Source organism: Pelophylax lessonae (genome assembly GCF_965119305.1).
Source record: "Pelophylax lessonae genome assembly, chromosome: 13".
In the NCBI taxonomy this organism is placed as follows: Eukaryota; Metazoa; Chordata; class Amphibia; order Anura; family Ranidae; genus Pelophylax; species Pelophylax lessonae.
This window is the reverse complement of record NC_138780.1, coordinates 160086418-160103922: the sequence shown is the minus strand read 5'-3', so window position 1 is coordinate 160103922 and position 17505 is coordinate 160086418. Positions and strand designations below refer to the sequence as shown.

Here is a 17505-nt window from a genome sequence, read left to right as displayed (position 1 = left end):
CTTTGTCCCAGTATTTGCAATAGTGTGAATTATTTTTACTGCTGTCCGTTTTTACCTAGGGCCCAGAGTGTGGCGTTCCTGAGTCCTTTCAGACAAATAACAGGTGTGTTTTTTCTGTTCCTTTAGCTGGCCCTGCCATCCCTGCAGTTACAGTTTACCCAAAGCGAAGCCAGACGAGCACCACGGATAACGATATAAAAGAAGAGGCAGTACAGTCTCGAAAGTCAAGTAGCAGCGCAGTCAGCGGAAGGGGTGTGACCCCTCCTAGCCCGATGCTTGGAAACGCAAACAATCCTAATAAAGCAGATATCCCTGATAGAAAGAAGAGTTCAGTTGTCCCCAGTGTAAGTATGGAAGTACGTAATCTATTTTATATACCTATGGAACATATTTGAACTAACTAGAATACGATGAATGTAAGCTCATTTTAAGCTGGTAAAGCTCAGACATTCTATTCCAAACGCATGGGCGTTGATATGAAGTTGACAACAGGAAATGCCTAACAAGCTCATATAGGTACAAGGGTACATATGTCCACACTCTTTGCCCATATTATATTTTTATGAACAAAAATAAGTGCCAAGTAATATAAAAATCTTTAGGAAACTTACTTTTAGGTCAACATTATAACTTTAACAAACACCTATACAAAATACTTTACTTTATTTTTGGATTAAAATTAAAGGATACGTTCGCCCTAAAATAATAAATAAGAAATGCATATTTTTTTTTTTTGCAGGTAAAAAAATGTGCATTTATATTTTTTTTTTTTTTTTTTTTTTTTTTTTTTTTTTACTTGGAGCCTCTAAAGCATTGCACCCACGATTAGCCAATTGCTGGTGCCATACAGGACTCCTGCAGACTTGTCAGTGTATCTGCCTGCTCATACAGTGATGGGAAAAAAGTATTTGATCCCCTGCTGATTTTATATGTTTGCCCAGTGACAGAAACGATCAGTCTATAATTTTAATGCGATGTTTAACAGTGAAGGACAGAATAACAAAAAAAATCCAAAAAAGCGCATTTCAAAACCGTAATAAATTGATTTGCATTTTAATAAATGAAAAAAGTATTTGAACCCTTCGGAAAACATGATTTAGTACTTGGTGGCAAAACCCTTGTTGGCAATCAGAGGTCATACATTTCTTGTAGTTGGCCACCAGGTTTACACACCTCTCAGGAGGGATTTTGTCTCACTCTTTGCAGATCCTCTCCAAGTCATTAAGGTTTTGAGCTGGAAGTTTGGTAACTCGAATCTTCAGCTTTCTCCACATATTTTCTATGGGATTTGGTCTGGAGAGTGGCCAGGCCACTCCAGGACCTTAATGTGCTTCTTCTTGAGCCATTCTTATATTGCGTTGGCTGTGTGTTTTGGGTCATTGTCATGCTGGAATACACATCCGTGACCCATTTTCAATGCCCTGGCTGAAGGAAGGAGGTTCTTAACCAAGATTTGACCATACATGGCCCCGCCCATCGATGTCTTCGATGCAGAGAAATTGTCCTGTCTCCTAGGCAGAAAAACATCCCCAAAGCATAATGTTTCCACCTCCATGTTTGACGGTGGGGATGGTGTTCTTGGGGTCATAGGCAACATTCCTCCTCTTCCTAACTCTGAGTTCAGTTGATGCCAAAGAGTTTGTTTTTGTCTCATCTGTCCACAACACTTTTACCTAGTTCTCAAGCAAACTTCAGACAGGCCTGTACATGTGCTTGAAAACTTGCGGGCGCTGCAGGATTTCAGTCCTTCATGGCGTAGTGTGTAACCAATTGTTTTCTTGGTAACTATGGTCCCAGCTGCCTTTAGATCATTGGCAAGATTCTCCCATGTAGTTCTGGGCTGATTCCTCACTGTTCTCATGATCATTGAAACTCCACGAGGTGTGATCTTGCATGGAGCCCCAGACCAAAGGTGGTTGACAGGTATTTTGTGTTTCTTCCATTTGCGAATAATCCCACCAACTGTTGTCACCCTCTCACCAAGCTGCTTGGCGATGGTCTTGTAGCCCATTCCAGCCTTGTGTAGGTCTACAATCTTGTCCCTGACATCCTTGGACATCTCTTTGGTGTTTGTCATTGTGGAGAGATTGTAATCTGATTGCTTCTGTGGACAGGTAACAAGCTGAGATTAGGAGCACTCCCTTTAAGAGAGTGCTCCTAATCTCAGCTTGTTACCTGTATAGAAGAAGACACCTGGGAGCCAGAAATCTTGCTGAATGATTGGGAATCAAATATTTATTTCACTCATTGAAAAGCAAATCAATTTATAACTTATTTGAAATATGTTTTTTCTGGATTTTTTTGGTTCTGTCTCACTTTTAAAATAAACCTACCATTAAAATTATCGATCATTTCTTTGTCAGTAGGCAAACGTTCAAAATTGAATCAGGGGGGGGAATCCTGCGCTCAATAAAAATGTGTGATGAAAGAACAGATGATAAGAATATAGCAGCTAGAACACTGGACCTATAGAAATCCAACAAGAAATAAACCTCAAATAGTGCAGCGCTAAATGGTGACTATGATAACCAAATACAAAAAGTATACAATGGTGAAGTGAAGTCACACAAGGTCAAATGTAAACGTCCATAATGGTCATTAATCCCCAAAAAATGGATCTAAAGTGGAAAACAGTCCAAAAAGTAGGTGAAGTCCCAAGATGTGGTGAACAGAAGGAAAAACACCCGTGGTGATGGACAAAGGTGGCCGCTTACCAAATAGACTGGACCCCCAACTTAATGGACAGGTCAGTCAAGCTTGAGACAGAACCGTACAGGATGGACTCTTTCTTCCACAGATAGTGAACATAGGTCAGCTCCAACCACTTCTATCACTCCAGGATATAATAAACAGCCTTAGTGCAGCCAATGAAAGCTCAGGTATTAGTGGCAGCCCGGATGGAAAAAAGGGAGGAAGAAGACCATAGCGTAATCCAGTTTACTGATCACACAACGTTTATTCAAAGTAATACTCACATAATACAAGAGACAAACGAGCAGACATCAAGCATATATGGATCGCGGCGTCCCGCGGTATCAAATTGAGCCGGCGTGCAGGTGTGGTGTCTGGAACCGCCTGACCGGTTTTGTCAGATGTGACGTCGTCAGGGGCGTGGTTACCGGACACCACACTCACGCCCATAAATCCCCAAAGAAACGAGCGCTTCCGCCCATACTGCCAATCAATGACAGCCAAGGGCGGACGTGATGCAACCGCACTGCGGCCTGTGAGGGCGGAAGTAATGGGCACTTGCAATATCCTATGATGATTGCCGCAAAATGGGCTAGGAAACAAATGACGAAAAAAAGCAATTTATTATATCCATGTGGTATACACCCTGGGCATTACCCCGTGATGCCCTCAAGAGAAAAGATAAGCCATCGGCCAATATCATAGAGCTCCCTCTAGTGGTAAAAGCGATCATTACAAATAGAACATGTAGACGTACACAGGACACGGTGCGAATTGCAGCACTCCCAACCTGATATGTACAGCACACATACAGAGATCAAATCGAAAAGAGTTACTTAGTCAATTAAAACCGTTAAGCTGTACTCGTATATAAAAAAACATGTATAATACTAAAAACAAATCTATAAAAGTCATTGATACCCCTATAGAAATAGCCACATGCTAAAAAAACATGTAGAATCTCAAAAAGGGACAATGATAATAAAAAATAGACAATGATTATAAAAAATACAAATACAAAAACATATGAATAAAACCTTTTACAATAAAAAGCACGTAATGTAAATCTCCCCAATCGGCTAAAATCAACTATTGTTAATAAAACAATTAATGTCCCATTCGACATTGAGTCCGAACGGAACATTTGTTTTTAAAATATAGATCCAACGCGTCTCAGCACGAGAACGTTCAAAATTAGCAGGGAATCAAATAGTTCATTGAGAACTACAAGCCAGAATTGTAGTTTTCAAACCCATAGAACACTGAATGAATGAAGTGGCCAAGCGGTTGGAGGCCCTGCACAGCCGTGTTTTCTCTAGATAGTGACAGCGAGCGGGGTAAGAAGATCCCCCACTTGACGACAAAACAGGGGTTCTGTTACAAAAGGTTATCCTTTAACCACTTCCCGCAAACCGATGTACCTGTACATCGTTTTTTTTTTGTTTTTTTTTAGACCAGCGGTCAGCTTTCAGGAGATGACAACCGATGCGGCTCAGCAGCCGCTCTCCCGTTATCCTGCTGAGCGGCCCTGCCCAGTTCTCCCCCAGTTCTCATCCGTTCCACCGGGAGACTCAAGGAACCAGCCAGCATGTCCTCGACTGCCAATGGTGCCATTTTAAAAAGTATTGGTATTCAATAATGCAGATTTCGGGGTTTTGAATAATTTGAAGTGCAGTGTTGGGGGGTCCCCAGATCCCTCCATGAAGAGTAACTGTCACTGCCTATTACTGTCACAAGGGATGTTTACATATCTCGTGACAGCAATAAAAGTGATACGTTGTTTTTAAAAAAGTGTTAAAAATAAAATGAGGGAAAAAAAAAGTTTTAATGCGTCCCCGTGAGCTCGCGCACAAAAGAAAACTCATACGCAAGTCGCGCCTGCAAATGAAAACGGTGTTTAAATCACATGCGAGGTATCGTCGCTATCGTCTGAGAGCAATAATTCAAGAAAAAGACTTCTAACTCTAAACTGGTAATTGTTAAACATTTTTTTAAAGGGTCGCCTATGGAGATTTTTAAGTACAGTAATTTGTCGCCATTCCACGAGTGTGCACAATCTTAAACCATAGCATGTTGGGTATCTATTTACTTGGCGTGACATCATCTTTCACAATATACAAAAAAATGGGCTAACTTTACTGTTTAGGTTTTTTTCATTCATTGAAATGTATTTTTTCCCAAAAAATTGCGTTTGAAAGACCGCTGCGCAAATACCACGTGCAAAATATTGCAATGACCGCCGTTTTATTCTCCAGAGTCGTTGCTAAAAAAAAAAAAAATATTTCTCTGTCGCTCATTGACAGACGTAGTCCTCTTTGATTCACATCAATTGGGTTATGTTGCCTCCGCAGGAGTAGGACTAGGCAGAAAGAAAAAACGTTCTGGCTCCACCCTAGGGGCAGTCCCAGAGGGTATATCCTCCCTCTCTCTGCTACAGGGAATCAGTTTTTTTCGGTCTAGTCAGGAGTAAGGACCTAAGTTCCTTGCTGGGATCTCTGGTCCTGGCAAGATTTTTTTTAGAAAAAATATTTTTTTAGGTAGTTTCTCCAGTTTTTTTCCTGTGAGATCTTCAAGCAAGTTACGCCGGATCTGGGCGACGGGCTGGATGTTGAGATCCAGTGGTCACCCCAGCCGGCCTACGAGCGCGCGCAGACCATTGCATTGCGCTTGGTCGGCCGCGACACATTCAAGTAAGTATGCGGGGCCGGGCGACGGGCTGGATGTTGAGATCCAGTGGTCACCCCGGTTCAGCCTACGAGCGCGTGCAGACCAGAGCTCCGCGCTGGGTCGGCCGCGACAGAGTCCCATTGGAGGGACTGACCTTGCGAGTTAAAAGGTCTCGCTTGGACGCCAGGAACCAGAGAGTCAAGGCGTCCGGAGTGGTCAACAACCCCCCACCCCGGTGGAGAGGGTATTGTGAAGAGAGGGTGCCTGTCGGTTCGGTATGGTGAGTAAATGTTTCCCTTTCCTCGTTATGAGGCATTTTGGATATGGGCCCCTCCATACATGGTCAGAGTCTTTCTGACACTAAAAGTCCCCCGTGTAATACAGAATGTGTTCGGTGGGCAAGCGGACTTGGTTTGGGAGCTAACACTCTACCCAGCAGACTGCAGTATTACAGCAGACATAGGAGGTATAATCCTACCTTGATTGTAGTGGACCTCCTGCAGGTCGATAAACCGCCATTAGCGTGGTATGCAGGTGGATGTGCTGGGAAAACGCTATTCCGGCAATCCGCCGCCATTTTGCTGTAGACCAGGTACTCGAGCGTCCGCAGGTCACGCCGGCCTCCATTTTTTTGGAGTCTATTGTCTCCCGTATAGGGGGCGGCCATGTTTGAAGAGCCCAGCTAACCTCGAGGAGAGCTGGGAACGCTGGAAGGCGTACACAGGGGGCAGAGCCACTTCCTTCTACCCGGGAAAACGAGCACAGTTCTTCCCAGTCTGTAAGAGACAAACGCTGACTGCAGTTGTTAGGAAACTTCTCTGCATCGGGTGGTGAGCCTTGGGGGTCCCTCTCTCTCTCTGTGGGGGTCAAGAAGCAGGTACACTGAGGGGCGCTATTGCGCTAGGGGGATACAGATTAAAAAAAAAAAATTTTTTTTCTGGCAAAGTGTCCTGGGTTAACATGGACCCTGCCACTCATGTATCTCCACCTGATCCCCTCGAGGTGTCTGCAGGATCCTCCAGCACCCCGCTTATGATTGAATCATTGTCAGCTATTATGGAGACCTTTGTGTCCCGGGTGGAAGTGGCTTGTCAGGGACAGGGCGCAAGAAAGCGACCCCCGCCTAACCCCATTTTATCTGAAACTTCGGATTCAGAATCTGAGCCTATTTCTGCAGTTGCAGGTACCTCATCTGGGATTGGTGTCTCGGGTACTGTCTCTTCAGACAGTGAGGAGGATGTTTCGGCATCAGCCATAGCCCGAGAGGAAGCGTTGGTAAACGCACTCATTGTATCTGTTCAAGAAACCTTAAGATTACAGGGTACTCCGTCGGAAGTAGCTGAGACTGAAATTCCCTTTGGGACTAAAAAACGCATCAAAGTGGCGAAGGTTTTTCCATTGCCCAAATGTTTTTGCAATCCGATCAAAGAAGAATGGAGTCTGCCAAAACGCACTTCTGCTATTTCCAAACGCATTAACAGGCGTTATCTGTTTGAGGAAGCCCTCATTAAGAAATGGACAGAACCACCTGTGGTGGATTCACCAATTTCTAGATTAAATAAAGCCACGGTTATTCCATTAGAAGACGCTCCGTCTTTTAAGGATCCGGTGGATCGCAAGATAGAAACTATGTCTCACACCATGTTTTCCTTGATTGGATCAGCTTTCAGACCAATAATTGCTATTGGGCTGGTTTCGCAGACTGTAACTGAATGGACCAAATGGTTACGCCGGGACTTAGAAGAGGTCCCTCAGGCGGTATCAGATTTGTTGGAACAGATGATACAGGGGTTACAGTTTGTGTGTGATGCGGCGTTAGACGCCACTCCATTATTGGCGCAAGCATCAGTTTCAGCAGTGGTTCTCAGGCGTACACTGTGGCTAAAAGGTTGGTTAGCCGACCAAGGTTCCAAAAAAGCATTGGCTAATATCCCCTTTTTAGGAGAGCGTCTATTTGGAGCCAACTTAGATGAGATCATTAAGGATCTCATGGGAGGAAAGAGCACCTTTTTACCGCAAAATGTTAAAGGTAAAGGACCTCGTCAAAGACGAGGGCCTTCTTTCTCTGCTCACAAAAAGTTTTTTCGTCCTGCGGGTGAAAAAATTAAGTCCTCCAAAGCTCCTTCAGGAGGCTTCAGGGGACGTTGGTCGGGCAAGCAAAAGCCCGCCCCCTCCAGACCTGAAGATAAATCGTCCAAAGCCTGAAGGTGCGCCCCCACCCATAACTGGGGTAGGGGGACGTCTTCGCCGGTTCCCGGATCCATGGCTTTCCAGAATCCCGGACAAGTGGGTTTGCGAAGTCATAAGGTCAGCATACAAGATCGAGTTTCGATCTCTCCCACCGGCGCGATTCTTCCCTTCCAATATCCGACTATCCCCGGATCGTCTAGAAGATCTGCGGAGAGCAGTCACGGATTTACTACAACAAGGAGTGGTAGTCCACGTTCCTTGGACAGAACCTTTTCAGGGGTTTTATTCAAACCTATTTACAATACCCAGGAAAGAAGGCAAAGTGCGTCCAATTCTTGACTTAAGGGCACTCAATTCCTTTCTCAACATAAGAAAATTCAAGATGGAATCCATTCGCACAGTAGCAGCCTTCCTGCATCCAGGGGATGTCCTAGCGTCCATAGACATCAAGGACGCCTATCTTCACATTCCCATTTTCGCAGGACATCAGCGGTTTCTACGCTTTTCCGTAGAAGAGAACCACTATCAGTTTGTGGCGTTACCTTTCGGTCTCGCCACGGCTCCTCGGGTCTTCACGAGGTGTTGGCCCCAATGTTGGCACTACTGCGCCAAAGAGGCATATCGATTCTAGGTTACCTAGACGATCTCCTGCTTCATGCAGAGTCTCCTCAGACCCTGCTACAAAACATAGAAATTACTATAATTTCTTTACAGGAATTCGGGTGGCTGGTGAACCAGCAAAAGTCATTTCTGGTTCCCACCCAGAGGCTCGAATATCTGGGTCTAATTCTAGACACAGTCAGGACAAGAGTTTTCCTTCCGGTAGGGAAACTCCGGAAGATTCAATCAGCAGTCCAGTTGTTACTATCCAACAGCTGGTCTTCTCTTCGAACTTGCATGAGGGTTCTGGGGTTGATGGTGGCTTCCTTCGAAGCAGTCCCATTTGCCCAGTCCCATACCCGAATTCTTCAGCTAGAGATTCTTCTCAGATGGAATCGGAATCCGGAATCCCTGGACAATCGGATCCGATTGAGCAAACAGACCAGAGAGTCTCTGGTCTGGTGGCTTCGGTCTCCGATGCTCAGCCAGGGAAAGTCATTTCTGCCAATATATTGGACGATAGTGACCACGGATGCCAGCCTATCCGGATGGGGAGGAATTCTCGGTCAGTTATCTGTCCAGGGACTTTGGTCCCCGGAAGAATCCAGGTTGCCGTTAAATGTATTGGAACTGAGAGCGATCAGACTTTGTCTGATTCACTGGACCGAGCAGCTCCAGGGCAGCCCGGTTCGGATCCAGTCGGACAACGCCACGGCCGTGGCTTATGTCAATCACCAGGGGGGCACCAAGAGTGTCCGAGCGGCCAAGGAAGTGGCTTGCATTCTTCGCTGGGCGGAACAATTTGTTCCAGCGATCTCTGCGGTGTTCATTCCGGGGGTGGAAAATTGGCAGGCAGATTATCTCAGCCGTCAGACTCTGGATCAGGGGGAATGGTCCCTCCATCCAGACGTTTTCCACCAGTTGTGCCTATGTTGGGGCACCCCGGATGTGGATCTGTTGGCATCACGATTCAACAGGAAAGTACAGAGATTCGTGGCTCGCTCCCACGATCCTCTAGCAGAGACCGCAGACGCACTGATCGCCCCGTGGGGGCAATACCAGCTAATGTATGCCTTCCCTCCTCTCGGGTTACTGCCAAGACTTCTTCGCAGGATAGAGGAGGAAGGAATTCCAGTAATCCTGGTAGCTCTGGACTGGCCTCGCCGAGCGTGGTACGCCGACGTGGTCAGACTGGTGGCGGACGTCCCGTGGAGACTTCCTCTCAGGGAGGACCTACTGTCTCAGGGACCGATCTTCCATCCTGCTTTACGATCGCTGGCTTTAACGGCCTGGCTATTGAGACCCAGGTGCTGAAGGACAAGGGTTTGTCAGCTTCAGTTATTCCTACTCTAGTTAAAGCAAGGAAAGCAACTTCCAGAAAGATTTATCATCGCACATGGAAGTCCTACATTGCATGGTGTGAACCTCTGGGGTTCCGTCCACGGTCTTATTCGGTTAGTCGAATATTCGCTTTTCTGCAACAAGGGGTTGAGCAGAAACGGGCCTTGAGTACTATCAAGGGTCAGGTCTCAGCCTTAGCTATCTTCTTTCAGAAGCCTTTGGCTACTCATTCCTTGGTGCGGAATTTCATCCAGGGGGTGCGACATCTGGCTCCGCCAGTGCGCGCGCCGTTACCACCCTGGGATCTTAATTTAGTATTGTCGGTTCTTCAGAAACCTCCCTTTGAAGATATTAGGGAGATTCCTCTACCTACGTTGTCCCAGAAGGTGGCCTTCTTGGTGGCTATTACTTCTGCACGCAGGGTGTCAGAACTGGCCGCATTATCTTGTCGTTCCCCATATCTGGTGGTTCATAGAGATAAGGTGGTTCTTCGTCCGAATCCATCCTTCCTACCAAAAGTGGTTTCAGAATTTCATCTGAATGAAGAAATTGTATTACCTTCCCTGTGTCCTAAGCCCAGTCATCCTCGGGAGTTTGCTTTGCACTCCTTGGATGTGGTCCGGGCGATCAGGGTATACTTGAAAACGACAGACTCGTTTCGCAAGACAGATTCACTTTTTGTGGTCCCGGATGGACCCAAAAAGGGGTTGCCTGCATCTGCCGCGACTATTTCCAAATGGATCAGACAGACGGTGGTACAGGCTTATTCTATTAAGGGTCGGGAGCCCCCGTTCCCTGTTAAGGCGCACTCCACTTGGGCACTTAGTGCGTCATGGGCCTTTCGCCATCAGGCGTCGGTGGTCCAGGTGTGCAAGGCGGCTACCTGGTCGTTCGTGCATACCTTTACAAAACATTATAAAGTTGATGTAATGGCATCGTCTGATGCCTCGTTTGGCCGCAAGGTTTTGCAGGCCGCCATTTGAGGAGACCAGTGGTCTACGGGGGTTTTTTTCCGTTGGAATTTTTATTTGAGTCTCATTCTTTGTTTATAATGAGCCTTTAAAACTTCTAGTTTGGCACCGGTTGGGCCTTCTAGATTGGATTTTGATTTCTGTCAATCCCACCCCTCATTTGTGGCACTGCTTCTGGATGTCCCAGTTCTTGTGAATCAAGAAGATTACGTCTGTCAATGAGCGACAGAGAAAATCGGATTTTTGTAAGATCTTACCGTAAAATCCTTTTCTCTTAGCTCATTGACAGACGTAGTACCCTCCCCTCTATCACTGAGTTGGGTTTGGTTAAATTCTCTGTTGCTGCTTTGTGACAGAACTGATGCCTTGTAGCAGAGAGAGGGAGGATATACCCTCTGGGACTGCCCCTAGGGTGGAGCCAGAACGTTTTTTCTTTTCTGCCTAGTCCTACTCCTGCGGAGACCACGCAACCCAGTTCTTGTGAATCAAGAAGACTACGTCTGTCAATGAGCTAAGAGAAAAGGATTTTACGGTAAGATCTTACAAAAATCCGATTTTTGTAAGATCTTACCGTAAAATCCTTTTCTCTTAGCTCATTGACAGACGTAGTACCCGCCCCTCTATCATTGAGTTGGGTTGGGTTAAATTCTCTGTTACTGCTTTATAACAGAACTGATTCCCTGTAGCAGAGAGAGGGAGGATATACCCTCTGGGACTGCCCCTAGGGTGGAGCCAGAACGTTTTTTCTTTCTGCCTAGTCCTACTCCTGCGGAGGCAACATAACCCAATTGATGTGAATCAAAGAGGACTACGTCTGTCAATGAGCTAAGAGAAAAGGATTTTACGGTAAGATCTTACAAAAATCCAATTATATATATATATATATATATATATATATATATATATATATATATATATATATATATATATATATATATATATATATATATATATATATATAATGTGTATGTATGGGGGTTCCAAGTAATTTTCTAGCAAAAAAAGTTCCAGAAATAGGCTTGGTCCTTAAGTAGTAAAATGTAATTTTACATGGAACAGTCTGCACTGCAAATTCATCTTCATTTTCTACGTTCCTAAGCTGGTATGTAGTCTGGTACATTTGTGTATTGTGCACATAGTTGTAAGTTTTGTTTTCATACTGATTAACTTTTCACACACAGTGTTTTTCTTGCTTTTAGGTTTACTGGTCCTTTTTAGGCCCCGTTGTTGGTGAATGGATTATTTGTCACTCCAAACACAAAGTGTGCCAAAATCTTGTACTTTTTACATGACCCTTCTTGCTGTGGGAAAACTGTGCCGTGTTATGGAACTGACATTTAAACAGGATTAGATTGTGTTACTGCCAGAAAATGCCCCATGGTAGAAAGTGTAAAATGTTAAGGGTCACTATCTGGGTCACATCACAAGATGAAAGTACAAGAAAAAAAGTATATTTATGAAAAGTGTAGGATTTGTAAACTCAAAAATTCAATGTATCTTTTTTTTTTTTTTTTTTTTTTTCATTTTCCCATCAGAGCAATTCTACATCCGGAGGAATGACTCGTAGGAATACTTATGTTTGCAGCGAGCGCGCTTCAACCGACCGGCACTCTGTCATTCAAAACGGCAAAGAGAACAGGTATGAAATATTTGCTGGGCTGTTGCGGGGATATCCCCACGCTTTACCTTTTACAAGGCTTTGCAATGGCAGATTTTTTTTTCTAAGTGTTTTAATTTTTATGCTGGTGTTATCCTAAAGTCGCATTAATTATAATGGCAAAATATATTGTTTTAGCCTACTCCAATGTCTTTTGAAATCCTGTAATAGTCATTTATAGCTATGTATTAACAGTTTTATGAGTACAGTAAACCCCCGCTCCATCGCGGTTCCGTTTTTGCGGTCCCAGTATATTGCGTTTTTTTTTTCTGTAATGTTATTTTACTATATAAATCATTAAAAATTAAATTTTTGTGTTTTCCATAGTTCTTGCTCTGTTTCTTAGTATCTTTTGTGTTTAAATGAGTTTCTGTTGTTTTAAACGTGTGTTTTAAAGACCTCAAAATTCTTTTAGATGTACAGTGACAGTAAAAAATACATGCCTACAGTGTATTTTAATAGGGTTTTTCCTATTTTGCGGATTTTCACTTTTCGCAGGTGGGTCCAGAACATAACCCCCGCGATGGAAGGTCGTTTACTGTAAAGACAACTGTAGTGTAGTGAAGTCCACAGGACTTTTTTTTTTTTAAATAATTACCAGTGCAGGGTTCAACCTGGCCACTTAAATCCACATTTTTTCTTGGATTTGATCCTCAAGATTAGGAATATTTACTAGTTGCTATGCAATGAATAGAGGGTTGCGCATCTTCGCCAGAGCTCTGTAAACAATCCCTAGATAATAGCTGTGTAACAATCGACTTTACCTACGCACTGTTATTACCTTCATCCCTGCTGTCCTGTTTTTTGGCTTTTTTTTATTCCTGTGGGCAAAGGTTAACCAGTAGAAGAAAATCCCAGCCAATCTGTAAAGAAAGTATGATACCATTGCTTCCAAGCAGACAACAGGTCAGACTTACAAAGGTGAACTCCATTTTTTCACAGCTCGTGTCTAGGGATTTTTTAGAGAGATGTGACATAAGTGGTTGCAGTAAGAAGCTTACAACAGCCACTATGCACAGGTACTGGTGGGGTATAGCAAAAGGAATGTCCTGGGTCACTTTAAATTGGACCTCCCTTCAGATCTTTCTTTTGAATCCATGACCCTACATTCTAGTGTATTTTTTAATATGAATATGTAGATGGCACAGAGGCTGTTGATTTAAGTAACTATGCTGCTGTGCCCAGCCCATCACTGCTATGGCAGTGCAGCAAGAAGATCCCCTGCCAGGGTCATAGAAAAAAAACATGAACAGAAATAAACAGTTTCCCGCTCATCTTGAGCTTTGGTTTAGGTGAAAGAGTATAATACGGTGTGCAAAGGAGGGTAATGCACCCTCACCCTGCTACTGGGGGCAGAAGTGGTTAATTTCATGTCACTGAAATAGATATTATATATTTTTTTTTTTTTTTAAAGCACTACAGCCTCCTTAAAGCCATATTCCCCCCCCCCCCCCCCCCCCCGCATTCTGCAACAGCCTTTTTACGTAGTGTTATGTAGGTCAGTACGTGTCGTGGTGCTCGAGCGGAAATTTGCATAATGTTGCTCGACACAGCACAGAGATGTCAGTGAATCCATGCAGGCAAAGCCGTCTCATTGCCCATGGCCATGGGCAGACAGCGCTACTTCTCAGTTTCAGAAAGGCTAAATGGTTCAAAGGAGGACACCCTCTCCTTCAATCAGCATTCATTGCTAGCATCCCAAGGAACCGAGGAAGTTTTCCACACATGACATTTACCCCTGAATGGATAAGCTAGAAGAATATGTGTTAATGATTGTGCAGTATTTACTATGAAAAATTATGCATGACAGTACAAGATTATTTCTTTTCTTTTTTGTTTATCTGTGAAATTTTCTGCTCTTAATCATGTGAGCCTGTTTTATTGGTCCATTATACTGTTCTGTCTGCCCAAACCTATTCCCCCTCCCCATCGCAGCCTGACAGGAATTTTCACTTATGCAACTAGTCCTGCCTCAGTATTCGCCATATCCTCCATCTTTGCTCGGCTGCGGCATCCGAAATCGATGTCCATGTCAGCCTCCAGGCATTCGGAGATGTTACCACCAATTGCCAGTGAAGCAGATAACTTCGAGGCTGTGTAAGAAAAGAACACCTACGTATAACACAATAAACCAAATCTACCCCTCCCCGTTCAGAAAGTAATGTCAAACTAACATGTACCTCACTGCCCCTCGGTGTTGGTCTGTCCCCCAGTTGTAATACAAAGCCCAGGTATTGTATTGCTTGCTGGGTCATTTATTTATTTTTTTTGTCTTTTCCTTTCTTGTAGCTAAAGGTACTTAAATGTTCTCCATAGCAACAATGTCATTTGTGGACTTATAGAGATGATATATGTATATTTACCTGCCATTACAGCATAATTTGAGAAAAATAAGAGCTCTACCCAAAACTCTTTAAGTATATTTAAAGCCAAAACTTTTTTGTTTTGGATAGAGTAGGGGGAAGGCTTAAAAGTCCTCTTAATTACGGTGTATATCCCCACTGGGGAGATTTCACCCACTCTTAGTCCCGGTGGTTGCTGTTACTGGGACTGATAGTCCCGGTGGCTGCTGTTGCTGGGACTGATAGTCCCGGTGGCTGCTGTTGCTGGGACTGATAGCAAAGGGAAAATACAAAGTTGAGTCTTTACCAGAAACGGAAGAAAGAATAAATCTTTAATTGGAGACCTCTATTCCTGTGAGGGACTTATCTGAGTCTTGGAGCGATTTCCTCCTCTTATATCTGTTAGACAAGAAGTAAATAAACATCTCTCCTCTATTTATTGTTCAGAAAGTGAAGGGACATCGCTCCTCCTCTTGTATCTATTGTTCAGGAACTGAAGGGACGTCTCTCCACCTCTTGTATCTATTGGACAGGAAGTGAAGGAACGTCTCTCCTCCTCTTGTATCTATTGGACAGGAAGTGAAGAAACATCTCTCCTCCTCTTGTATCTATTGGACAGGAAGTGAAGCAATGTCTCTCCTCCTCTTGTATCTATTGGACAGGAAGTGAAGGAACGTCTCTCCTCCTCTTGTATCTATTGGACAGGAAGTGAAGGAACGTCTCTCCTCCTCTTGTATCTATTGGACAGGAAGTGAAGGAACGTCTCTCCTCCTTTTGTATCTATTGGACAGGAAGTGAAGGAACGTCTCTCCTCCTCTTGTATCTATTGGACAGGAAGTGAAGAAACATCTCTCCTCCTCTTGTATCTATTGGACAGGAAGTGAAGCAATGTCTCTCCTCCTCTTGTATCTATTGGACAGGAAGTGAAGGAACGTCTCTCCTCCTCTTGTATCTATTGGACAGGAAGTGAAGGAACGTCTCTCCTCCTCTTGTATCTATTGGACAGGAAGTGAAGGAACGTCTCTCCTCCTTTTGTATCTATTGGACAGGAAGTGAAGGAACGTCTCTCCTCCTCTTGTATCTATTGGACAGGAAGTGAAGGAACGTCTCTCCTCCTTTTGTATCTATTGGACAGGAAGTGAAGGAACGTCTCTCCTCCTTTTGTATCTATTGGACAGGAAGTGAAGAGACTTCTCCCCTTCTCCTTTATCTATTAGACAAGATGTGATGGGACGCCTCTCCTCTTGTATCTATTGGACAGGAAGTGAAGAGACATCTCCCCTTCTCTTGTATCTATTGGACAAGATGTGATGGGACGTCCCTCTTGTATCAATTGGACAGGAAGTGAAGGGACCTCTCTCCTTCTATTGTATCTATTGGACAGGACCTGAAGGGGACATTTCGCCGCCTCTTCTTTTTATTCCGGAAGTAAAGGGACATCTCTCCTCTTCTTGTATCTGTTACAGGAAGTGAAGGGACATCTCCTTCTCTTGTACCTATTGGACAGGACGTGAAGGGGACATTTCGCTTCCTTGATTTTATTGTTCAGGAAGTAAAGGGACATCTCTCCTCTTGTATCTATTGGACAGGAAGTGAAGGGACATCTCCTTCTCTTCTATCTATTGGACAGGAAGTGAAGGGGCCATCTCTCCTGCTCTTGTATCTATTGTTCAGGAAGTAAAGGGACATCTCTCCTCTTCTTGTATCTGTTACAGGAAGTGAAGGGACATCTCCTTCTCTTCTATCTATTGGCAAGGAAGTGAAGGGACATCTCCCCAATCAAAAAAAAAAAAGCACACATCTGCTAAAGGTTTTAACTACTTCCTACTCTGCCCAAAACGAAAGAAAAGGGCTTTGGATCTACTTTTTAATAATGAAGGTACTTATAGTAAATAGCAATTGCAGTAAGCAGGTGTAGCAAGGTTCCTGATATATTATCTCTCATCTTCTGCCTGTGCTACCTGTCTTGCTGTTGAGGTCAGTGGGGCAACAGCCTAATACTACCCAGTTTGCAGTGAGCAGAAGATGATGTTAAAGGAACTTGATGCAGTTTAATCTAAACTGCAGTACTACAGGCAGAAATATAGATTTAAACGCAGGCTTCTGTCTTAACCATCCCCTCAAAATGTTTGTGTGGATGGCATTTAAAGCAAACCGGTCATTAAATGCATTATATTTCTTACATCAAATATATTCACATTTATTAATTGAAGGTATTAAAGCCCAGCTGCCATTACATTTCCCCATGCAGTTGGTCCCCCTGTACTGCTTTAGTTAAATTCTTGCTTGTTTAGAGGGGAAGCAATAAGTAGATACCCTATTTCGCTGGCATGCTTCCCTTCTCTTTTTATGACCAGCCACATTACTTCTCTGCCTGATGTCCTCACACACAAGGAAAAACCAGCAGTCCTGCTTTGTGAGAACAGCGAGGGCCCGTCCATGTTCCAGAGCAGAAGAGTGTCTCCACTGCCATGGGGGGTGAAGAATAAGGTAAGTATTTCTACTTCTTTCTTTCCTTACTAGCCAAGCAAGCATTTAACACATGCAGTGTATTGGGGTACCCCACTGCATGGGTAATTTTAACACCTGCCCAGAGTTGGCCTTTAGGCCAGGTTCACACTTATGCAGGCTGCAGTTGACGCATTTTTGTGTTTTTTGGCACGTTTTTATTGCATTTTGCTTTTTTGTCATACAGAAGAAACACAAGCACTGTGTGTGTTTTATACATTTTTGCTGCATTTCCATCGAAGTCTAAGAAACCAAAAATGAAACCGGCTGCAGGCAAAGTCCCTGAACCTTTCCAAAAAGTGCATGTTAAATGGAATATAGGGCATTCTGCAAAAATGAAAGCACACTGAAAAACGCATGGGCATGAACCAAGCCTTAAAATTGGTGTTTTTTTTTAAAGAAATTAACCTTTTGGCTGTTTTCACATCAAAAGCAAAGCTCTGCTTCCTCCATTCTTTATGGCTGCTTTGGGTTTAGTAGTTGGGGGAGATTGACCTCAAGAGGTCATGCAAGCAATCCCAACTTTTTTTTCCCATAT

At 43.9% G+C, this 17505-nt stretch overlaps 1 protein-coding gene across 8 annotated transcripts in view; it reads left to right on the top strand.

The window, feature by feature from the left end:
• Positions 1 to 17505, top strand: part of MARK3 (microtubule affinity regulating kinase 3) — a 167968-nt gene that overhangs the window by 121757 nt on the left and 28706 nt on the right. For 4 of the 8 annotated variants that reach the window (XM_082275348.1, XM_082275344.1, XM_082275346.1 and 1 more), the window contains exons 13-14: positions 127 to 344; positions 11996 to 12099. In XM_082275348.1, coding sequence (XP_082131474.1) covers positions 127 to 344; positions 11996 to 12099 — 322 coding nt within the window. Of the gene's footprint in view, positions 1 to 126; positions 357 to 11995; positions 12100 to 17505 lie in introns of all 8 variants that reach the window. The other 4 variants (XM_082275347.1, XM_082275343.1, XM_082275345.1 and 1 more) reach the window with 1 other exon arrangement.